The sequence below is a fragment of the Pipra filicauda genome, unplaced genomic scaffold (assembly GCF_003945595.2).
Source record: "Pipra filicauda isolate LSUMZ 115617 unplaced genomic scaffold, ASM394559v2 scaffold334_size1588553_pilon, whole genome shotgun sequence".
Classification (NCBI taxonomy): domain Eukaryota; kingdom Metazoa; phylum Chordata; class Aves; order Passeriformes; family Pipridae; genus Pipra; species Pipra filicauda.
In genome coordinates, this window is record NW_024104459.1 from 396695 (window position 1) to 420075 (window position 23381).

At 44.8% G+C, this 23381-nt stretch overlaps 6 protein-coding genes across 6 annotated transcripts; 1 reads left to right on the forward strand and 5 right to left on the reverse strand.

Annotated features, from left to right (window-relative positions):
• Positions 1–12: 12 nt before the first annotated feature.
• Positions 13–494, reverse strand: LOC113997384 (histone H2B 7). The gene has a single exon (XM_027739157.2). The coding sequence runs from the start codon at positions 492–494 to the stop codon at positions 114–116; it is 381 nt and encodes a 126-aa protein (XP_027594958.1). The 3' UTR covers positions 13–113.
• A 267-nt stretch (positions 495–761) lies between these two features.
• Positions 762–1433, reverse strand: LOC113997387 (histone H4). Its single transcript, XM_027739161.2, has one exon. The coding sequence runs from the start codon at positions 1346–1348 to the stop codon at positions 1037–1039; it is 312 nt and encodes a 103-aa protein (XP_027594962.2). The 5' UTR covers positions 1349–1433; the 3' UTR covers positions 762–1036.
• Positions 1434–4446: 3013 nt separating this feature from the next.
• Positions 4447–4925, forward strand: LOC113997375 (histone H2B 1/2/3/4/6). Its single transcript, XM_027739147.2, has one exon. The coding sequence runs from the start codon at positions 4462–4464 to the stop codon at positions 4840–4842; it is 381 nt and encodes a 126-aa protein (XP_027594948.2). The 5' UTR covers positions 4447–4461; the 3' UTR covers positions 4843–4925.
• A 1218-nt stretch (positions 4926–6143) lies between these two features.
• On the reverse strand, positions 6144–6915 carry LOC113997373 (histone H1). The gene has a single exon (XM_027739144.2). The coding sequence runs from the start codon at positions 6897–6899 to the stop codon at positions 6243–6245; it is 657 nt and encodes a 218-aa protein (XP_027594945.2). The 5' UTR covers positions 6900–6915; the 3' UTR covers positions 6144–6242.
• A 1888-nt stretch (positions 6916–8803) lies between these two features.
• On the reverse strand, positions 8804–9438 carry LOC113997380 (histone H2A). The gene has a single exon (XM_027739153.2). The coding sequence runs from the start codon at positions 9423–9425 to the stop codon at positions 9036–9038; it is 390 nt and encodes a 129-aa protein (XP_027594954.1). The 5' UTR covers positions 9426–9438; the 3' UTR covers positions 8804–9035.
• Positions 9439–12414: 2976 nt separating this feature from the next.
• On the reverse strand, positions 12415–23058 carry WBP11 (WW domain binding protein 11). Its single transcript, XM_027739178.2, has 12 exons — positions 22959–23058; positions 21753–21870; positions 20933–20964; positions 20213–20306; positions 19630–19826; positions 18649–18782; positions 17762–17961; positions 16780–16974; positions 16145–16246; positions 15035–15352; positions 14215–14397; positions 12415–13529 (listed from the first exon to the last, which is right to left on the reverse strand). Exons 2-12 carry the CDS (start codon positions 21814–21816, stop codon positions 13096–13098), a joined length of 1953 nt encoding a protein of 650 aa, XP_027594979.2. The 5' UTR covers positions 21817–21870; positions 22959–23058; the 3' UTR covers positions 12415–13095.
• Between the last annotated feature and the right edge of the window lie 323 nt (positions 23059–23381).

The window sequence follows — 23381 nt, forward strand, 5'->3', positions numbered from 1 at the left end:
GCATACATTGCATAATTTATAAGAGAAAATCCCATAGTGTATTAGCAATTACAGCTCCGTTTAGGAAAGTGTGGTGGCTCTTAAAAGAGCCGTTGGGTTAATTTAAAATTCTTCTACTTGGAGCTGGTGTACTTGGTGACAGCCTTGGTGCCCTCGGAGACGGCGTGCTTGGCCAGCTCGCCAGGCAGCAGCAGGCGCACGGCCGTCTGGATCTCCCGCGACGTGATGGTGGAGCGCTTGTTGTAGTGCGCCAGGCGCGAGGCCTCGCCGGCGATGCGCTCGAAGATGTCGTTGACGAAGGAGTTCATGATACTCATGGCCTTGGAGGAGATGCCCGTGTCGGGGTGCACCTGCTTCAGCACCTTGTACACGTAGATGGAGTAGCTCTCCTTCCTTGCTCTCTTCCGTTTCTTGTCGCCCTTCTTCTGCGTCTTGGTGACCGCCTTCTTGGAGCCCTTTTTAGGCGCTGGAGCAGACTTCGCCGGCTCAGGCATCCCTAATGTTTTCTTTCCAACCTCTTCGCTGTAGCTCAACAACATCGAAAATGGCGCCTGCCCCCCCCTATTTATAACGGCGTTATGCAAATTAGAGGATTGTAATCGTTCCATTCCTATTGGAGTAAAAAATACCAACGTAATTACAGGCACTTCCTTTCTGTGACTCTCACAGCTCAGGCGCTGCATTTGTACCGTTGTTGTGCTTTGCGGTTATCGTGAAGGCAGTACTGCTTTAAATAGCAAAATTATGTAAGTACGCAATAATTGCTGCACTGAGTTTACATTTATTAGTGAAATTACGTAACGCCTCTAAACTTAGCACACCGGACATTTTGATATAGCTGATTTTTCTGGACCTTTAGAAATTTTTTTTTTATTACATGACTGATTCTTGGATTACACAACCAGAACATTTTCACAGTAAATCTATCGCAACCTTAGCTCAAAAATCAGTAATAAACAGCTCTCTTTGTAAAATTTGTGGGTGGCTCTGAAAAGAGCCTTGGGGGTTTTATTGATGTAATTTTAGTGACTGGAGTTTAGCCGCCGAAGCCGTAGAGGGTGCGTCCCTGGCGCTTGAGGGCGTAGACCACGTCCATGGCCGTGACCGTCTTCCTCTTGGCGTGCTCGGTGTAGGTGACGGCGTCGCGGATGACGTTCTCCAGGAAGACCTTCAGCACGCCGCGCGTCTCCTCGTAGATGAGCCCCGAGATGCGCTTGACGCCGCCGCGCCGAGCCAGGCGGCGGATGGCCGGCGTGGTGATGCCCTGGATGTTGTCGCGCAGCACCTTGCGGTGGCGCTTGGCGCCGCCCTTGCCGAGCCCCTTCCCGCCTTTGCCTCTGCCAGACATGGTGTCCCTCGCTCAGCTGCGATGGTTGTAACGGGAAAAGGGGCCCCAGCGCGTGTATATTGCGGTCGGTCCGACCTGGTTGAGGACTGCGGCGGGGCAGGGCCGGGGCGGGACGTTCGCGCCATCGCTCCCATAGAGGGCCGGGGCGGCCGCGGCTCGGGAGGGGCCGCGGGAGCGGATCCGGGCGGGCTCATTCCCTGCCCGCGACACAAGGCCCGGCTTCTCGGCCCCGCCGTCGGCGCTCTCGGGGCCGAGGGGGAGCGGGGTCTCGCCGGCCACAGGGCTGCTGCAGTATCCGACCAATTGTGGCGGCGGGGCCGCGAGTGCCGCGTCCCGCCCGCGCTCTGCCGGCGCTGAGCCCCAACAAAGGGCCCGGCCGGGCAGCCGAGAGGGACGGGCCCGCTGGGCCCGGTACTACTGGAAATCCCCCCTTTACTACCGAGAGCTGAGAAAAAGTAGTAAGATGGGGGTTTTTTGTTTGTTTGTTTGTTTGTTTTCCTTGAGGGCGACACTTTCACTTATTTTTGCAGGGAGGAAAGTCTTTTGTGTGTCCCACGTCTCTGAATTATCACGTGGCCTTGTGTTTATGAGACTGACGTCCTGATGAAAGAATTGATTTGTGTCCCTTGTCTGATGTACTCACAGAAAACCTGTATTGCTTCAAGTGCTTTTAAAGATGTGGCAGGTGTTTGGTCATTTTCATGGTCTAACTCTTTATCGATATGTATTAAACTATTTCTTTTGCTGGGTTTTTTCCTTCACATAATGCTACTTTTTGAACGCAAAGTGGTATTTATTATTTATCATAGTTCTACAGCTGCGTTCACAAGGAAAGAAGGACACAACGTTTTAATGAGTTGCATCATCTTAATCATCTTTAGTAGTTTCAAGTGTCCCGATGTTACTTTTTGGTTTTTGAAAATGCATGTTTACTTCCTCCCCTACTTTATTTTTTTCTTGCATCTTGTCTTTTTTTCAGTACAGTTAGTTTATGCTGTAGAAATATGACCCACATATTATATGTTCCTGCCAGGAGTTATAAGGTTTTCAGATGATAGCAACACTCAACAATTTAGAAAACTAGAAAACTTGCAGCTATAAATAGCAAGGTATGGAGCATGAAGGCAATTAGGCTTAATATTTTAATCTCAATAACTAAAAGATCTACAGTAGCAACCTGCAGCCTTGCAACTCAGCTTCTCAAATGTGATTCTAAGGTTCATCAAGGACTTCAGAAATCTTCCCAAATAATCACAACTGCTAGACAGCTGTGCCTTATCGTCAATATATTTGTAATTATCCCTAATGCTATGTGCTAAGTGTCTCCTGCTGATGATCTAGCCATTCTATAACTTTTCCTGAGAGTTCATCTTGGTCCTTTTCTCTGTATTCCACACAGAGGAAAACACCAGATTAAAATGAAATTATGTTCAGAAATCAATCTAAATTCCCATCGCTTATCCTACTATGCTTAAAAGTCTACATTTTTATCTTTGCTTGTTTATTTTGGTTAATATTCTCTCTTGGTCTGTTTTTTGGGTGTACTCTGCTTTTCACAGGTGCACTCTGTAAGCCCGAGAAAATACATAACTTTCTGGCTTTTCTTCTTCATCAGATGATTTGTCCTTCAGCATTTCTGACTGGAGAGACTTCAGGAGGTGGGATATTAATGTCAAGATACTACTCAAAAATTCTGGTTTTTGGATGGAGCCTATTTAGGTAATAATCACAGAGAGAAAAGAATTGTCTTTCTGACATGACATTTCAGAATAAGAAAGAGAATTTTCCAGAAAAATCTGTGTAGGGCTCACCCAGGAGCTGCACTGGCAAAACACTAACAGTAGCTTTGCCTTTATGACATGCTATTGCCTCCTAGACACTTCCAGCTGGAACAGTTACAGGAGAAAACTGTCAGCCTGTAGCACATGTTCACGTGGAGGAGATAAACCATCCAGGGGAACGAGACAGAGTCCCACAATTCATACTGTTTCATAACACGAGATAAGCTGGCGACTCTATCAAGCCCTGACATCTTTTAGTTATTCTAGAGCTGCTGATGAAATCTTTTCTCTGTTCCCTCCCTTCACACTTAGGTTTCCTGATTCTGCATGATTATTTCTTTTGGATGGTCCAAAGCTTTGGTCAATCACTGGAAACTCAGTTCTTACTGAAGTGAGATGGGTGACATGGTGTTAACAAGTACCAACTATTCCACTTTGTGAACATGTTTTTTTAGACTGTTGAGAGAAATACGACTGTCTAGATTAATTCCCCATATATTCTGTCTAAACAGTGCTTTCTCCTTACACAATGAAGTCATATTAACAATAAAACAGCTGGAATTTCTGGTTCATTATACATTCAAACTGCAGAATAGAGAGCACATTTAATTTCTTGGTTTTAATTTAAATACTACCATCCAGTATTTATTACATCTCAAAAGAAATCCACATTATTTCACATGACAAATTAAATCAGAACTTCTATCTCATTCAAAGAAAAAGAAACCATGGTCTGTGGGCCAAAAGAATTAATTTGAAATACCATTATGTGTTTGTGTTCCAGAGTCCTCCTATCTTTTCTGGTTTCGTTTTTTTCCCTTTAATATCTATCTCGTGGCTGTTAGAAATGCAGATTTTTATGAGAAGGTACGCTGCTGCTTGAAGTTAAAAAAAAAAAAAAAGCACACAACAGCAGCAAACCTCTTTACAATTTTCTATAGTTTTGAGGTTTTTTTTTCGCCTGGAGAAATTGCCGATAAGCACATTTGGTCGGTACGAACCCGCGCCCTGGCAGCCGCGGGGGACACACGGTCCGAGCGCTCCGGGTAACCCCGGGAGCGGCACAGGCCGAGCTTCGTCGCCGGACGGTGGGATCGAAAGGGCTCGTTCTTACTGGCTGGTGAGATTTGAATCATTGTCCAATAGTAGCGAGGTTTTTAAAAAGGACCAATAGCGAAGCACTTCTTGTGTGTGGTGACGTCACTGACGCTCTGTCCAATGGAAGCGCTGATTTCTGATACCGGGGATTTGCATAAGGCCCCTATAAATAAGGGAGCAATCGCGGTCTCGGGCACTCCGGTGCGACAGAGCAGCCAGGAAGTGTTTGCTGTCATGCCCGAGCCGGCCAAGTCCGCGCCCGCGCCCAAGAAGGGCTCCAAGAAGGCCGTCACCAAGACGCAGAAGAAGGGCGACAAGAAGCGCAAGAAGAGCCGCAAGGAGAGCTACTCCATCTACGTGTACAAGGTGCTGAAGCAGGTGCACCCCGACACGGGCATCTCCTCCAAGGCCATGGGCATCATGAACTCCTTCGTCAACGACATCTTCGAGCGCATCGCCGGCGAGGCCTCGCGCCTGGCGCACTACAACAAGCGCTCCACCATCACGTCGCGGGAGATCCAGACGGCCGTGCGCCTCCTGCTGCCTGGCGAGCTGGCCAAGCACGCCGTCTCCGAGGGCACCAAGGCTGTCACCAAGTACACCAGCTCCAAGTAGGGCGCCTCGGACCGTCACTTTCAACCCAAAGGCTCTTTTAAGAGCCACCAATTTTTTCAAATAAAAGGGCTGAATCACTAGTATTACTGGAAGGTATGTAATAGGTTTTTCTTTTGCACGCAAGTGGTACATCAGGTACTCGTTTCTTCACGTTTAAACGTACCTACTAATTTTTCAAGGGAAGGGGGGGCTCGGTTAAAGCGGCCTATTCTCTTCATATAGAGTGGACTTGCTTGTTTAAAGCTTAGTAAACGTAATTCATATTGGACTTGAATGGGACTAAAAAGCAGCAATATTTCCAAGTGCGAGTCCCGCGGGGAAGGGTAGGTAAAGGTCTTAAATTTTCTAAGGGTTTTTCAATTCCTTTTACTTAAAAATCCTATCAGCTAATAAGCGTTTCCGCTATATCAGTAAATTAAAATATTGATTCTGTCTCGGTGGCTAATTTTTCGGGCGTGTTAATAGCTTTTTCTTTGTTTTTTCTCTTATGTACCCTTTGACTCCCTTCGCCCCCGCCAGTGCTGGCAGTTTTATTATTCAAGGATCTCCGTACTCGATTAGGCAACAGGGAAGGATTTTCTTGACGAAGGGGTTTCCCGTTTAAAACACCAACGTCCAAAGTTATGCAGGGCTTGGTTCTTTAAAAAACCCGGAAAACAAAACCGGAAAAGAAAACAAAAATAGGGGCTATCAGTGATGTGCAAGGTACTGGGAGGATGGTAGTGTGGGTCCGCAACTCTTGCAGCCCCGCCGCAGCGCTGTGAGCTGCGCTTTGCACAAACTGCCGTCGAAAACACATTTCCCCATCCCTGGTCCATTGCCCTCCCCACCTCCCCCAGCCCTCCCCGGCCCTGGAACCCGTGATACGAGCGGGGGCTGATGCAGTGCCGCGCGTCACCCAGCGACCGGCACTCGCTCCCGGCGTGGGGCCGGCACCGACAACAGCGGCGGTGGAGCGGGAGGTCACCGCCCCGGAGGCGGGGTCTGCCGGGGAGGCGGTGCGGGGCCGGCTGGGCGGTGCGGGGCCAATCACGGCCCAACGCGCCACTTTCAAACCCCCCGGGCACCGGAGCGAAGGGCGCTCGCTGGGCCGCCGCCTCCCGCGAATCTGGGCTGCGCCGGGCAACAAAGAGGGGGCGGAGCGACCGCCGCTGTTATCGCAGGGCCCCCGAAGTGTAGGGACACAACTTCCTGTTTAGGGAAGTCCGGGTCTCCCACGGAGGCTGCACCGAACGTGCACGTACCAAAAATCTTAAATCTTTATTCCTGCTAAACCTTTAGGAGATTCAGCTGCCGTGATTTACCGTAGTGTTCCAGCTCTTTTTGAGAGTGAGTGGGTGGCTCTTAAAAGAGCCTTTGGGTTTATTTCAATGAGTGGACTCCTAATTTCTTCTGTCACCTTACTTCTTTTTAGGCGCCGCCTTCTTCGCCTTGGCCGCTTTGGGCTTGGCTGCCTTAGGCTTGGCTGCTTTGGGCTTCACCGTTTTTGCCTTGGCCGGGCTCTTCGCTGCCTTCTTGGGGCGGCCTGGCTTTGCGGCTTTCTTGGGGCTCTTGGCCGCTTTCTTGGCCGCCGCAGCCGCCGGCTTTTTAGCCTTCTTAGGGCTCTTCTTCACTGCCGCTGCTTTCTTGGGCTTCTTGGCGGCGCTGGCTGGCTTCTTGGCTGCCGGCTTCTTGGGCTTGGCTGCCGGCTTTTTCTTGGTTGCCTTTTCTTTTGTCTCACCCGGTTTCTTATTCAGCTTGAATGACCCGGAGGCGCCGGTGCCCTTGGTCTGCACCAGGGTGCCTTTGCTGACGAGGCTCTTGAGCCCCAGCTTGATGCGGCTGTTGTTCTTCTCCACATCGTAGCCGCCGGCAGCCAGCGCCTTCTTGAGCGCGGCGAGGGAGAGCCCCTTGCGCTCCTTGGAGGCGGACACGGCCTTGGTGATGAGCTCGGTGACGCTGGGCCCCGCGGGCTTGCGGGCTTTGGAGCCGGCCGCTGCTTTTTTCGGCTTCTTGGCGGCGGCCTTGGCGCCGGGAGCAGAGACCGCGGGAGCGGCAACAGGCGCGGTCTCCGACATCGCGTCAGGCTCGTCCACGATCCACGGGAAACCACTGGGCCTGGAGCTACTCGGCGGCCTCGTATTTATAGAGCGGAGCCGAGCGGTGATTGGTGCGTTGCAGAGCCCGCCCCGCTGCACGGCAGAAAGGTCCCTTCTCCCCGCTCATTTTGTGTTTCTTAGGAGCCAAAAAAGCCTGTTTTTATCAGAATTTCTGCCACCGACCCCCCTCCAGTTCGCAGAGGCGTGGAAAAGAAAGACTCTTGTCCTCCTCGGCAAAGTTTCCTTTCGAAGAGGCAACGGGTGAGCTAAAAAAGAGGCGATAAACCCTGAGTCCTGGACCTGGACAGACCTCGGGAGACAGAAACTTTTGTTTTTCCTTCTAAATAAAATCCGCGACGTGGGGAACTAAATTTCCAAAGTAGTTATTTAATATTCTTTAAAGGGTCTTCTCTTAATCTAAACTGAAAAACAGGAATTTGAATCAATATTTTAGTCACAAATTGATTTCAAAGAGGAGGAAGTAACACAGGCTCATCTTGAGCACTGAATATGGATTAGAAATTAGCTCCTTTGTCCAAAATACTTCACCTCTTTCAAAATAATTAAAATAAATTGAACTAGTGCATTATGCAGCAAGGCAAGAAGCAGATTAAAGTCCTGTGAAGGGCTGTTTGTGCCCCAGAAGGAGATGACTTTTTACAGCATAGCAGCTTGTACTGTGTTGCTCAGTGTACACAATGCAGACATGGTTCCCTCATGCTCTGCTACAGAAATACTTAATTTCTTATTAAATTAGGTAACATAAGAACTCAACACGGCCACTTTTTGTTAATAATCATAATCAGTGGCCTAACACTTGGTAATTCGTCAGTGTTTTTATTTTGATACAGCTTGATTGGTGAAAATCTGAGTCATGGTTACCTAAGGAGACACTGCTGCAGCTGAATTTTCCCATACTTCTACACAATAAAACATGCTCAAGTGATCCATTAGGACTCCTCTTTCACAGCAGATTCCTAAATATTCCGTTTTCTTACTGTTCAGTGACTGATCCCTGCATTGGAAGTAATATTAAAAACAGCCTATCCAGCTGATGTATCTGCTTTACTGAAACACCTGGCTGTGCTAGCAAGAGGGGGACCGTCTCTTCAGCTGCATTTTGCCAAGAGCACACTTCAATTAAAAATAAATGCACATTATTTTTCAGAGTACAGAGAATTAAAAGAAGTATTCTCTGGTGTGTTAATATGTGAGTACAACCCTTTGTTTTGCGAAAGGCCTATGAACTCCTTGTTGCCTCTTGCTATTGTAACTGTTGGTGATACTAGAATTTATGATTCCAGTAATTTATATTTTCAAATGGATAATTATTAAAATATGGGTTTTGACCAATAAGAGAAATTTCCTGTTTCTGTTTCAACTTAATTATGGCAATGTTCAGCACCATGTATAAGGTAGAATCAAAACTGGTAACAGTCCTTTTCACCTCAAACTGCCTGTCCAGTGTGATTACCAATTATTCTCAAACTTTCAGATTTGAGGCAGAAAATGGTCTCACAGATCAGACAAAGACTTTTTAAAAATAAAAATATAATTAAAAATTGATAATTCAGAATGCCCATTGATTAAAAGGAAAAAAAAAAAAAACCACAACCAAACCCAAAACACCAGAAAACGAAACCAAAAAGTCTGTAAGCCTGAAGACTGTTTAGAGGGGCAGGGTTGTTTTTCAAGACATCAGTGAGTTACCTGAGCTTCACATAGGGATGAGTGGAAAAAAAGAGGCCTGATGGGGTTGTGGGTTCTTTCATACGGTATTAGTAAACTTCATCTTTTTCACCCCCTCCCCGAGAAAAGTGATTCCTTTCACATGAAATAAATCTCGGGTTTTGGCATGTATGTAGCAGCAACTGATATGTTACATTGTAATTTTTAAAATTTAATTTCGTTTTGAAGAGTTAAAATAAAGGGCTTGGGGCAGGGTTTTTTTTGGTTTGGACTTGTTATTACGTTAGGCTTTTTAAGGGGGCTACTTGGAGATTTTTTTTTGCTATAGTTTTTGCTAGGATGTACAGCTCCTTTAATGAGAAAGTGGGTGGCTCTGAAAAGAGCCTTTGGGTTACTTTTGAGGTGGGAACGCTCCTCAGGTTTGTTTCACTTGCTTTTGGCCTTGTGGCTGTCGGTCTTCTTGGGCAGCAGCACGGCCTGGATGTTGGGCAGCACGCCGCCCTGCGCGATCGTCACCTTGCCCAGCAGCTTGTTGAGCTCCTCGTCGTTGCGGATGGCGAGCTGCAGGTGGCGGGGGATGATGCGCGTCTTCTTGTTGTCGCGGGCCGCGTTGCCCGCCAGCTCCAGGATCTCGGCCGTCAGGTACTCGAGCACGGCCGCCAGGTAGACGGGCGCGCCGGCGCCCACCCGCTCGGCGTAGTTGCCCTTGCGCAGCAGCCGGTGCACGCGGCCCACGGGGAACTGCAGCCCGGCCCGCGACGAGCGCGACTTGGCCTTGGCCCGCGCCTTCCCGCCCTGCTTCCCGCGCCCGGACATCGCTCCCGACGCTGCTGCCGACGCCGCTCCAAGTGACGTGATCACGTGTCACCGCACCCCACCCGCGGCCCCTCTTATAGCTTCCCCGCGCGCCCCGCTCTGCTCGTCGATTGGCTGCGCCGCGCTCTCTCCCGCTCCGACCAATGGCGCCGCGGATCCAAATCCACCCAATGGGAGTCGCCGGCGGCCGAGCCGCCCCCGGGCCGGGCCGAACCTCCGCCCGCGCCCCGCGACCGCCCCGGCACCGGCAGCGCTGGCACCGAGCGCCCCGTGAGCCCGCCTCCCAGGGAAACGTGTCCGCGCCTGCCCCAGGAGAGCAGAGGCGCGCAGCCTCCTCCCGGAAACGGGGGGAACTCTGCTAAAGCCATCGCTGTCGTTTTAGAAACAGTCCTGTGTTTTAAACCTCAGAAGTGCTGCTACAGGGCTACCTTAAAAATTTGTTATTATTACTATAAAGGAGAAACTTTCGTTTCGGTAGGAACATCTGCAACCCAGCACTGCCGATATGTGTAGACACTAGGTAGGAACACGTAATACAGGAGGTTTCTCTGATATTAGAGAGGAATTACTCCAATATTGCTGTAATCAAACTAGTATTGATGATTTCAAGCTGAATTATGTTTCCAGGCTGAGTCTTCTCACCCTTTGTAAACGTAACGGATGTCGTCAGATAACTTCTACAATACAAGTTGCTTAATAAAGAAAAGCACTTTGTGTTTCAAGCATTGCGTAAGATTACATCAGACATAAATATGTATTAGGTGGGCGGAGAATATTTATTAGATAGGCGGGTTCATGTAAATTTTAATGTATGAAAGATGTAACTTTTTACTGCTTGGTGTGCTTGATTTGTGGAAATCTCCACCTTGTACCCTGCATAGAATAATCGATGTCTGCTTTCTAAACTAGACTCTGTTTAGTTTAGGCTCTAAAATCGGCCACAATAATTGGAGGCTTTTCTGAAGAGCATTAGAAGTCAGGCTGTCACACTGCTACTGAAAGTGGAGAATAGCTCACTGCACCTGTAAGCTGAAGTGATTTCCTGAACATTTAGGATGTTTATCTGGTATGACCTAGCCCTGTCTTACAAAAGAGATTTGTGTTCATTTAGGAATTGCCCGTGCTTTCTCTTTATTTCCTGGCATATTTTTCTCTTCTTCCATACACTGTGAGCAAGGGCAGACAATGGACTTAGTCACGTCCTTCTGTCACACCAGTGTTGTACAACAGGCTCTTCCTCCATTTTCCCCATAGCATGGGATTCTACTTTCTTATTTCCGTAAATTCTGGCTACTTGGTTGTTTGGGGTTTTTTATGTTGTTCCCATCTTCATTCCTTGATGTTTTTGCATTCTAAATCTAATTCTAAATGGTTTTTCTTTTTAATGCACAACAGATGATATGGGTATCATAAAATTACAGTGGGGTAGCGTGCATTCAAGACTGTGCTACTTACCCTGGGTGCTACCATTGTAATAGATTCAGGCAAGGATCAAGACATGACTCCCACCAGGCTATCCATGATACAATTTAAAAAAAAAAAAAAAAACCAAAAAAAAAAAAAAAAAAAAAAAACCAAAAAAAAAAACAAACCACCAAAACCAAACAACCAAAACCCAAAACTCCAACAAAACCCCACAACAATAAAAACAAACAAAAACACTAAACCCCCAAAAGATTGCATTTAAACTTTGCAACTCAGAGATCAAGACAGAAGCACATCCTTCTTTCCAGAAGGGTACAATAACAGGAATTCTGATCTAAGTTGTACAGGGCATGCCAGCTGCAGCAGGATTACAAACAAAGCAAAATAAGAAGTTGTTCATAGCACATGCAAAGTACTGTCACTATTTGTTTACTTCTGGGTAACTAAATCCAGGTCCCCCTTCTGAGGGTTTAATAACATTTTGGATGAATCTCTGCATAATGATATGATTCAATGGATTATAATGAATTGATTCATCTTAGGCGTTGTTTTCTATTCCCATCTTTATGCGGTCACTAACCTTGGTTAGTTGGGCAAGTCACATCGCTTCTCGGTGTCTCAGCCCCTTCCCAGCCCATTTCCTCCCCATTATCATTTCTTATTCTGTGAACACTACTCAGAGCTACAGATGAAAAATGTGAGCACAAGATGGAGGTTGTATTACAGAGAAGAACCTCAAACCCTACATGACCACAATAAAAAAAAAAAGGAGAGGTGGCCTGGGCTTATGTTACCAGTAGTCCTGAGCTGAGAACATCTGTTCTGAAGCAGTAAAAATGGCATTACATGATTGTGTCCGTGACCAGTGCCATCATAAGTACATACTCCCATCTCACCTCCCCTTTCCACACACACCCCAAAGCCATCTTAGAGGTCTATCAGTCGAGGGTAATTACCTACCTTCTTTAACCCCCTCTTTGAGCGCATTTAACATGTAGCAAAAATTCAAAGCCTTTCACCTCAGCCAGAAGAGGATGGGTACAGCAACAAGCAAGTGTTCACTCTACCCCACCAGAGAAGGGTTCATCTACATAGAGAATATGGTAGATGCTAGTCTGGTATCTTAATACTAATATTATCCACAAGTAAAATTATCTGTTAATCTCAACATTAAAATTGTTAACCAATTTTTACTTATGGTAGCCTGTCCATGATGCATCCAGTGGTTATCTGAGCCTTGATATGAAGCAAACCTTTTAATAAGAGTATATAGAAGAAATCATTTTGTAATTATTAGTAGTACTACAGGACTTCAGTTTTTACATGCTATCAGCTACTAGAAACTACTTAGCTACTAGCTAAAGGTTGAAAGGGATGTTTAGGAACTAAAAAACAAGAATATAGTAGAAGTTCAGTGGAAAAAAAAAGTATGTATAATTTACAATGTAGTTAGTTTTTCTTTCCTGAGGTTCAGAATGCTTCTATCGTCTCTCAAGGCCAGCCAAGAACTCTCCCTCCTTTCCACCTGCCTGCTAGTTTTACACAAATCACAAGGAAACCAGTATTTTGATACACTGAACGTTTATTGTCTTTCATAAGACAACATGAAGTTTCCCCAGCCCATGACAATCCATCAAGATGACCATAAAGGGGATAGGGTGCAAAATTCCAGTGTACAGTATACGCAACAAATTACCTCCCTGACCACCCTGGAAGAAAGATGATTCATCAACCTCACTGCAACTAAAAAATATGATTATAAAATATTTACAGAAAAAACAACCAGTACAGAAAACAAAAACTGGACAACCATTTGTGTATGAAATGCTGCTAACACTTTTCTGGCTCCTTAAAAACCTGTTCCACTACCCTCACCAGAGCACTTGGGGTGTGCAAGGATTCAGGCAGAGCATAGTCACCCCTCTATCCCACGCTCCCCTCCCCAGAATATCATTATCTCCCTCCAAGGAAGGAGGAGGACTTGAGGGGAGCGGCATTGCCTTCTTTACTGTGATTTCCTTTCACCAAGTGGAAATGCTCTAGCTCTGAGAGGAGGTCCCCAGCCACACCCCATCTGTAGCGGTCTCTATTCACAGCACACTGGCAAGTTAACCTGGGGGTAGGGAACTATTCCCTGTCACGTGAGCCCTTTCATTGCTTGCAGGAGGACTTTCCCTTCTCCTCCCTCCACAGTGATCTGATCCGTGTCCAGAGGGGCAGGAAAGCTGACTAGGACAATGACAGGTCACAGGAGACCTTCCATTTCTTTCATGAAGGCTTCATACACATCATCCTTTGTCTGTACAGAGATAGGGGCAGACGATCCAGCCTTGGGGACAGCTTTGGTTAACGGGAGGGCAGGCTCATCATCTTGTTTTCTCTGGGAGGCAGCTGAAGCCCCTTTATTCTCCCGGCGCACTCGCAAGGCAGTGGGCACAAAGCGAGTGATCTCTGCCTTGGGATTGGTGATCTGCGGCTTGGCACTGATCGTGGCCGTGGCTTTCTTCTCGATGGTGGCTGCACTGGTGTCATCCGCCTTGGGGCGCTGAATCAAGCTGGGAGGGGCGCTCAGTACCCCAGGATTTGGAATGGGAGCTGGTGGAAAGAGCCCAGGTGGGGCAGGTCCTAGTGGGGGCACCAGAGGTGGCCGTAACATGCCTGGGCGAGGAGGAGGGATACCTGTAAGGAGAAAAGAAACCATGAGCTGTCTCCACACCTGGGAATTTTAAATTATTTCATAAAAAAAGTGCACAGGTTCAGAATGCCAAGAAAAAAAAACAAAAAGAAAACCAAAACAAAACAACCCTCAACGAGATGCAGTAGCACTGGCTTAAAAACAAAATGTAAAAAAAAAATAAAAATGTTTTCAACCCTGCACCAAGTGCTGGGTTGAAAATGCTGCTCTTCAGACTCTGAAAGCAACAGGAGCTTGTTCATTGCTCCATTTCAAATTTCAAAGTTATAATCTGAAAATAATAGTTTCTTGATGATCCATCCCACTGCAATTTCAGAGTCATCAGAAATGTCTGACCCAGGTAGAAAAAATAAATATCCCAATCTTCAACTCATTTATTGGAAAACCATTATAGCATGCAGAGCTTATTCAGAAAGAGTCCAGCAGAGCAAAAGTTTAAAATCTGAAATTCCCTTTTTCAGGACAGATTTCTTGCCACCAAACTATACAGAGCACTTACTTGTTGTTATTACACAGAAAAGTGTAACAGCATAAAGCACAACGCAGCCACACAGACAGGAACAAAGGCTAACTGGCCACCAATTATACTCACTGGTTTGATCACCACAGCACAAACTGGGAAAATAAAGCAAGAAGAGACTTGGCGCAGAAACAAATAGAACACTTTACCTGGTGGAGCAGGAGGGGGCAGACGAGGAGGAGGACCACGTGGAGGAGGACCTGGGGGCAGACCTGGTGGGGGGCCTGGGGGAGGACCAGGTGGTCGCCCAGGTGGGGGGCCTGGTGGCAGCAGTCGAGGCAAAGGCCCACGCAATCCTGGTAAGCCGGGAGGTCTCAGGAATGGAGGAGCTCCTGAAAGCATGCATACAACGAAAGAGAAATTTAATTCATAGTTAAAAAAATACCCCAGCAACTGTGTCATCAGCTAATTGTAAAGATCTTCAACAGCAACTTGAAAGCTGTATTAGCCAGCTGCCAGATTAAATAGAATTTTTAAAAATCTCTAAAAGAGGCAGCAGTTATAGAGTTAAAGGTTCTTCATAATAGTCAAATAGTATCTTCTCCTACTTGGAAAAAAGACTCCTCCCCACATAATGAAGTAGTAACTGAAAACAGCTACTGAGCTGAGTTTGTCAGAATTTAAACAGCTAGAAAACTTTCCTCTGTGGCATTTGATTGTTCTTCCGACCTAAAAATAAGTACTTTTGCCATTTTACTCCACTTCATACACTGGCTCTGCTGCAGCCTGTGTTGCCTCTGACAAAGACAGAACCCATCAGGTAGACTCAGCTACAGGAGCTTGATGCCTCAAAAGCAAGGTACAGCATCAAGAGACTGCTGACAGACCATACAGTCTCAGTAATTACCACACTGGGCACGTGTACTCCATCTGCAACATGTTCTGCAGCTTCAAAGCTCCCAAACTGATACCACTGCCTGTAGTACTGAGAGCCTGCATCCTTCAAACCAGAGTAAATCAAGTATTCACCTGGTGGAGGGCCAGGAGGAAGGCCGGTGGGTGGGCCTGGGGGCCTCAGTGGAGGGGCTGGAGGTGGTCCTAGCGGAGGAGGCCCAGGCATAGGAGGTGCCTGTATCTGAGTTGGAGGAACAGTCTGCGCAGCCTGTTGCTGCTGTTGTGTCTGGGAAGCTGCAGTAGATGACCCGGTCTCTGCCAGAGCTTCCTCACTGAGCTGTTGCTGCTGCTGCTGTTGTTGTGATGTCTCTTCAGACTCTGATTCCTCTTCCTCCTCCTCCTCCTCTTCTGAATATTCCTCCACTTCTCTCCCTTCTTCTGGAATTTCCTGACCTGGATATGGGCATATAGTTATAAAATCTGTCTACGCGTAACATCTTTGTGAACATCAAAGAAACTTGAGCACACAAAATAAAAGAAGAAAAAGAAAGATACACTTTGCTTCAAAGGGCAGACATCTGACCACATTTTATTGTTAAACAGAAAATGAAAATAAACAAAAAATAATAATAGAAGAATAATCACTGTTCTAGATAGAGCTCTGAGAACAAGAGCTATCTGTTCCTGTGAGATCTGAAGCTTCTACTACCAACCCAAACTGTAGCTATTTGATCTATGGTTTATGGGAGTTTGTGTGGAGGTAAGGCAACAGGGACAGTGGGTTGGAGACACAATCTCAAAACAAACACAGTCCCCATGTAAAAGAAACTCCCACACCTTTGAAAGATATTGGAGTTTCTTTCTAAAACAAACAAAAAATAATCTTTATTGGTTAACTTATTTCAGTAAAAGGGTATTTTTAAGGAGTACAAACCCTTATAGGTTACAGGCTGAGCACACAATGTTACTCTTTCTCTTTCACCAACAGGTTCATATTTCATTTGAGCAATTGTTTAAAAGTTAAGCAAGAAAAGGTTGAGAAGAAAAAACTCAGTAAATTGCTACTCTCAACTTCAACTCTGCTATGCACAGTGCATACACTACTTAACCAAAAATAAATTAAAAACCCCCCAAACAAACAACAAAACCAAATACCTAACCACAGCTGATACTCTAAGCAGGTCAGACAGTAAAATGTTTACTCTGTAATGGCATATCACCTCATACTATATCCATCTTACTCACCTGCCATTCGTAACATCATGGCCTGGAGTGGAGTCAGTTCTTTCATGTTCTTTTTCTTTTTTCGTGACTTCCCAGGCATGTCTGCAAACCGGACACTATGACCTGGGGAAACCAAAATACGGACAAGGGTGGCAGGACGTAGGAAGAAAATAATAAAAATCAGATAGAGTTATGTCTACACCTGTTATGGATAACATATCATTCTAACATAATGATGCTCCTTACATAAGAGTTAACATTGGTGTTCCTGACTATTTGAAGTTTTGCTAGCCTAGTACTCTATCAATTGGTCTCCCCCAAGCAAGTGAGCATATTTTATACTGAGGCTTAATTTTGTAGGGTACCCTGCCAATGCAATGCTTCAGGTGAAAAATGGCTTATGAGCTATAAGCTAACTCAACTTTTAAGAAAACAGGTTTATCTGAAAGTTGCTCCACTTCTAGACCATTCTAGAAGTGCTTCCTTCTGACTCATCTATTAATAAAAATCCTTCAGCTGGAATTTAGGTGAGTTAGAACAGAGCAGCTGACTAAATAAATGACACATACATCATCAGTCAGGAGAGCAGATAAACTCTACCAAGTAGTGTTTTCCTTTTGAAAAATCAAACCCGAATCTCTAAGTTCCCCCCATACCTGATTTCTTTTCTTCACCACCTTCCCTCTCCTTGTCATTGTCACGATGCAGGAAGTCGTCGCCTTCACTGTCTGCATCTGACCTATCGCTGTCACTATCATCGCTGCTCTCATCGTGTTTGTCTTGATCCATATCCTCAGGATAACCTTCATCTTCACTAGTGCTGGACATATCATCATCATGCCCTCGCTGTCCTGCAGAAAGCAAAGTATTAGGAAATGCATAAAATCCAAATACGCTGCTGTGAAAGAACATTTTGTACGTCTACAGTAAGAAAATTCCCCCTAGCAACAGCACGGACAAACTGTCATCCCTTTACTGCTTAGCACATATTCTGAAAGAATATTTTGGAGAATGTATTTATAAGACTTCCTATTAGCATGCTGGTTAATTGGCAACTGCTACTGCAACTCATTAACTTCTATTCAGCAATTGCCCACCACTGAAATACTTTGATGCTTTCTGGCATGAAACAAAGCTAATCCATCCATTCGCAAAAGTTTCTAAGGATGATACAGCAACTGTGTGAAAAGGAAGACCTAGGTTCTCCTAGCAAATGCACACTCAGGGTTGGCTGGGGATTTTGTTGTTGTGGTTTTGGTTTGAGGTGGGTTGGTCTGGGATTTTTGTTTATTTGGTGGGTTTTTTAAAAGGAAGAATTCTCTGACAATAGCTGGGTTTTTTGAAGGGATAATATGTACAATCTTTCAGCACTGTTAAGACCACATGGGAATATATCCAATCTGTGCAACCTAACAGAAAAAAAAAAATGAAAAATGTAATCAGAAGTTTCAACATACCTAGTAAACAAAACTGCAGATATTATGAATATATCAGAATCACCTCAGAGGCGCACTCATTTAAGAAAAGTCCTTCAAGTAGTACTAACACCCATACTGCCAAGAGAATATCTTGTCTAGGGCACACTACATAGCAAAACAGGTCAAGGAAAACTCCAGACAGTAACAGGAAAGTTCTTACCTGCTTCAGAACTGTAAGAAATCTCCTCCTCTCGCCTTCGAGGAGCCATTTCCAAGGTGAAACCCACTTTACGGCCATACATCTGCAGGACCTGAGGTGGGGGTGGCCCTGGTGGAGGTCCAGGGGGCTTCCTGCCTGGAGGTAAACGTGGAACACCAAGCCCAGGAGGAGGAAGTACAGAAATGGACCGAACCGGTGGTCTGGAAATAAGAAAGGAAATGAGAAATGTAGGAACGCAAACAAAAGTAAACATGCCCTTAATAGAATTATTTAGCCTTCTCTCATCATTGCTTGCACAGCAGCCTTCTAAAAAGAAACGTGAACATTTACAAAGTATAGATCTGACACAAGGACTTTACAACCTCATACAAAGACATGACTGCTGAAGATCAGACAAAAGCTTCTCAGAAAGCAACTGAAGAGAACAATGAAAAAAAGCAAAGATTGAATCCTACCACAGAAGAGGAATGAAGTAATCACAGAGATGGTGAAAACAGAAGGCTATTCAGAAGGGAACAGAAAAAACTAGTACTAGAATGAAAAAAATTAATAAACAAGCAAACTGGGAGTTTATACGAACTATTCATATAAACTGAATATGCTAGCAGGACAAAAGAACACACATGGCAATTTAAGGGGCATTTATGTTCAAAGTGGCAGGGTTTTAGGTTTTACCAATATGCAAAAAGCCCAAAACTAGAAGGCATAGTATTTAACTTAAAGGAATTTAAACAAAAACCTGTAAGAGTAGGGAAAGATTAAAAAGGACTTTGGTTCCGAATTCATGACTTCTGCAAGTCAATATTACCTCTGCTTTTGCCCCTAGCTCCTTCCCAGTAACAGAGGTGCTTCCTCTTCACTTCCCCTCAGTTTCTTTTTCCACTTACCCATAGGCTGACGTCTTCTTGAGGATAGAAGGCGGTTGGGCCCCTGGAAGGGGAATGTCCTGTATGAGGATGTTGGAGGGAGCATGAGGCATATCTGGTAAGGGGATACTTTCCACTTCAACATGCTGAGCATTCTGTAAAGGAGGGGTAAAAAAAAAAAAAAAAAAAGAGAAAGAACAGGTTACTCCCATAGAAGCTACTGCACAACCTCATTACCTCAGAGAGTACAGAACACATGGGACCTGCTATCATTTGTCAAAGGTGTCTGTTCTTAGGGCATGTTATCTTGCAGCAGCCTATGAAAGAAATTTGGGAAAGTGTCAGCAGTAAAAGCTTTCAATGCAAAACAAAGCACATGCAATGCACTTATGAAAGGCTTCAGTATTCATGTTTCTATTTCCCTTCAGACCTTCAGTCTCCAAAACTAAGAGACTGCAGACAAGTGTGGCTGTATTTTTTGAGTACTCAGCAAGCACAAATCCCACACTGATGCATATTCCAAAGGAAAAAAACCAAGAAGTCTTAGTCCTTGTACTTGCACATCACTATGTTCTAGAATACAGCAAGGAAGAATGTTAGAGAAAGATCTTTAAAAGAATGCCAAAGGCTTCTCATTATTTCCAGCAAGAGATTTAGCAGAAATTCACAGATATATCAACTGCACACTCACAGGCTTGCTCTTTCTTTAATACAGAAAACAAAATGCTGATATTGTTGATTTGCAACATAAATTTCCCTTTCCTCCTTTCATGTTGAATGAGATCAGTATATCAGAGACAAACAGTGGCTTGACAACAGCCACACTGTCCTCACTGAAATGCTCTAATTGGAGGTACTGTGCAAATTATTGTAAGTATTTCACATGGGCTACATGGCACTGGTCTCTAATAAAGCTCCTTCCTTTGTAACTGTCCCACCTAATGAGCAGACAAAGAGAATAACACTACGACAGCTACAAGACTGAAATATATTAAGCATTACCTTGACAGCATCAAAATACTGGCTGAGTTGTGATCTCTTCTGCTCGTACTCTACTTCCAACTTGCGCAGTTCTTTATAGATGTCAGGATTCTCTTTCTCGTAGAGCCGCAAGATACGTTCAAAAGTCTCACGGAGTTTTTTGCGTTTATCCTTCAGCACTTTTTCATTAAGTTGTGGCTGCTGTACTGGGTTAAACTCTGATCCAAGACAGTAAATAAATGACAAAAAAAATTCATAAATTACTCTACTGCACAACTGTGATGAATGAAATCAACTCAAAGCAAAAACATCTTCAAACCCTATTTTCAGGAAGTCTTCAGCCTTATGACAACACTCTCCTTCAACTCTAAGTTATATCACACACACTACTCATGCTTTTTATCAGACATCTTTTTGAAAAAAGTCCTTTTTGATGGCACCACATCACCTTAAACTGTAATTAATCTCCAGCTTTAACAGCATTAATCTCCCTTCTAACAGGAAAGGAAATATTCTATTTAGTCTCCCCAGTCATCCCTTAAAACTAAGTTATACATCTACATGAACCACTGCCTAAGTCCAACACCTGGTACCTCTTACTCACCCATCTCATCCAATTTTTCCATGTCCCGGATAATCTGCTTTGGATCTTTCATCTTCAGTACAGCTGCTCGTACCATCATTCGTTGCTTTTTGTTCTAAGATCAGGGATCAAGCAGATCAGAAAAGTGTCACAGAAGAAAGACACAGAACATCTGTTACCCTTTCTCAATATTTCCAGTCTGGAGAAAAAACCACACCTCAAAATGCCCTGCAAATGTTCACCATGACACAAATCAGAAGCAAAGGTAACTAAAACTCCTGGTAATTTTAATTCCACTATCTTGATAATTACAAATGCTACTATAATTCATTCAATTAAGACACATACAATCAACACAATAACTAACTGACAAAATAGAGTAAAACACTAAACAGTGTGTGAGTCTTGGGTGGTTTATTTGTTGTTTGGTTTTTTTTGTATTGGGCTTGTTGCTTGTTTGCTGGCTTTGTTTTTTTTTCTTTTTAATTTTACTCCTAACTACTTACAATAATATTTAAAAAAAATTTACAAGTTAAAAACCAGCAGGTGATGAGACATGTTTACTCAAAACAAGATTTCTGTTTTCTTAAACTACTTGTTTGGATAGTATTTTCCAAAGTCAATCCTAGGATACCAACCAAAACATCTGTAGTTTAGTAATCAGCCACAGCCCATTACAGTCACAAACACGATACACAGTACAGGAAACGCCAACTAAATGTTCTCAATCTCTTTATTTACCTTCTTTAGTTCCCTTTTCCTAGCTTCCTTCCCTAGAGGGGGAAAGAAAAAGAAAATAACAACTTGAAAGACACAATCAAATGGAAGAATCTCTCCTTCATCAAGACTAGTGCTGTTTCTCAACAGCTCACTCATCTTCAAAGACTGTAACTGTAACTCAACTTCCCACTGAGAGAGAAATACAGCATGAAATAGATTTCTGTTTCACATGTTTTATACAGAAAAAAAAAGGAGATACTGCAGTCTTCATGTCTCCAGAAGTAGAACTTTTTCCAAAAAATAGAACAGACAACAGAAGTCATAGTAATACGTGCAACCATGAAAAGATTGCTGCACAGAAGCTGAAACAGAGTCAACAGACAACACACTTGAAAAATATCTAGGCTTTGAGTATGCATCTGAAATAAAGCATTTCCACCATGTAAGTCTAGATTTTCTTTATGTACTTAGCCTTGATAACATCTGACATGTTACCAAAAGCAAAAAAAAACAGTTAAAACAACTCCCTCATCTAACCAGAGCACCTACAAAAGTTGACATGTTCCTCAAATTCCAAACTCAGTCAGATTAACTCTGTCCCAGGAAGCAGCCTGCAGTTTAACTAACAGCTAAATACAAACTGATAACCACAGTGAGAACCAAGAGAGAAATACTCAGAGAAGCAACAGCATGAAAGCAAGAAGCCTTCTCAGCCAAAACTGAGATGTTTTTCAAGTTAGGGACACTCAGTTCTGATTCACGAGTGAGGATCTTATCCTCAGAAAAAGCTTTTTATCTGCTTCCCCCCATTCCCATCTGCTTAGCTTTTATGGATACTTACGGGCCTGATCGGTGGGATTCATAAACTTCCCACTCTTGGTGGATGATGTAGATCTCCGCCCCATTTTGATCTTTTTTCTTCTGCCTCAAAAAAACGAACTTAAAAAATAGGGAGAGACCTGGAAAAGATTATACAGTTTCAGGTCCTATGCACTGATAGCTTAATTATGATTATTTCTCTTCTCTCATTGCACTGAAGTTGCACCCTCAAATATCTCAAACACCTAACTCCGAGCTCATGCTACTCTAATTAAATACTATTAATTTAACTAAGTACCTACTTACTACTACTTCACTAAGAAATAATTTTAAACTAATTGATAATTGTCAATATTCACACTAATATGCAAACCAAGAAGCTTTGTGTTTACACTGTGGAGGGGTGCGGGGGGGGGCAGAAACACATATTCTATTTTTCTAAGAGCATATCAGAGTTCAGTTTCTCATTTACTCTCACAAGAGCTCTCCAGTTTTCACCTCTGTTGCAAATGTTTCCCCCCAAATTTCCTCCCTTCCTCAGATTCTAAGCTGCCACTGCTGTTCCTCCCCAGTAGCCACTGTATCCATCAGCAGGTGTGCCACACACATCCATGTCTTCTTCACCTCCCCAGAGCCCACTTGTGCTCTGTCTCCATCAGCATTATTTCAAGCTGTGTTGTGATGACCAAAGAAAGGGTTATTTTGGAAAAGATTATTTCCTGTCTTTTGACATTTCTTCACCTTACAGATGACTATCTAAGCGTTCAAACTACAGCCCGGGATGCTTCTTCTCTCTCAGTTTTGCTCTCCCTCTACCTCCACTCCTAATTGCCTGACAAAATACTGGGGTTTTTTTGCAAGACACTATCATTTCTTTAGGTGGGAAGCTCACCACACAGAGGTAACAGTTACATTTACACTCCGTATTTCCCACATTTCTACCATTTAAAGGGTAAAGGGAAAGAGAATAAATTTCTGAAACCTCGATCCCAAATCTTCTTAGGACTCAAAACAAAGAGTTTCAATGCAACGAGTTAACATACAAAGGTGGAAAAAAAAATAAAAATCAAGCACTAAATTTATGACTTTTTTGGCCACTGAGGAACGGGGCAGAAAGCCCTCCCTTCTCCTCCCCCGACAGAAGGAGAAAGAGAAGACGGGAGTGCAAACCACCGCCTTCTCCTCGCTTCTTTTCTCCTCGCAACCCAGCACCGCCCACCGCTCTCACCCCTCCGCCGGGCCGGACCGGGCTCCGTCCCGCTGCAGCCGCGGCCTCTCAGCCCCGCGCCCGCCTGCGCGGCCCCGCCGCCATCTTGCACCGGCACCGTGTGGCTGCGCGCGGAACCGCGCTCCGGAAGGGGCCGCCCCAACTCTATGGTTCCGCCGCCCCTCGCTCCCCCTCGGAGGTTCCGACTCTGTGGTTGGACTGGGGCGGGGCCAGGAGGCGGGGCTGGAGCGGGGGCTGGCATGGACAGGGATAGGGATAGGGAGAAGGACAGGGGCGGGGACAGGGATAGGGAAAGGGACAGAAACAGAGACAGGCTGTACCCAGCCAGCCCCGCCGAGCCCTGAGAGCAGGTGAAGACAGAGTTGGGGAGGGATACGGGTGAGAGAGCCCTACGCCGACAAGGCAAGTGCTGGAAAAAGACTG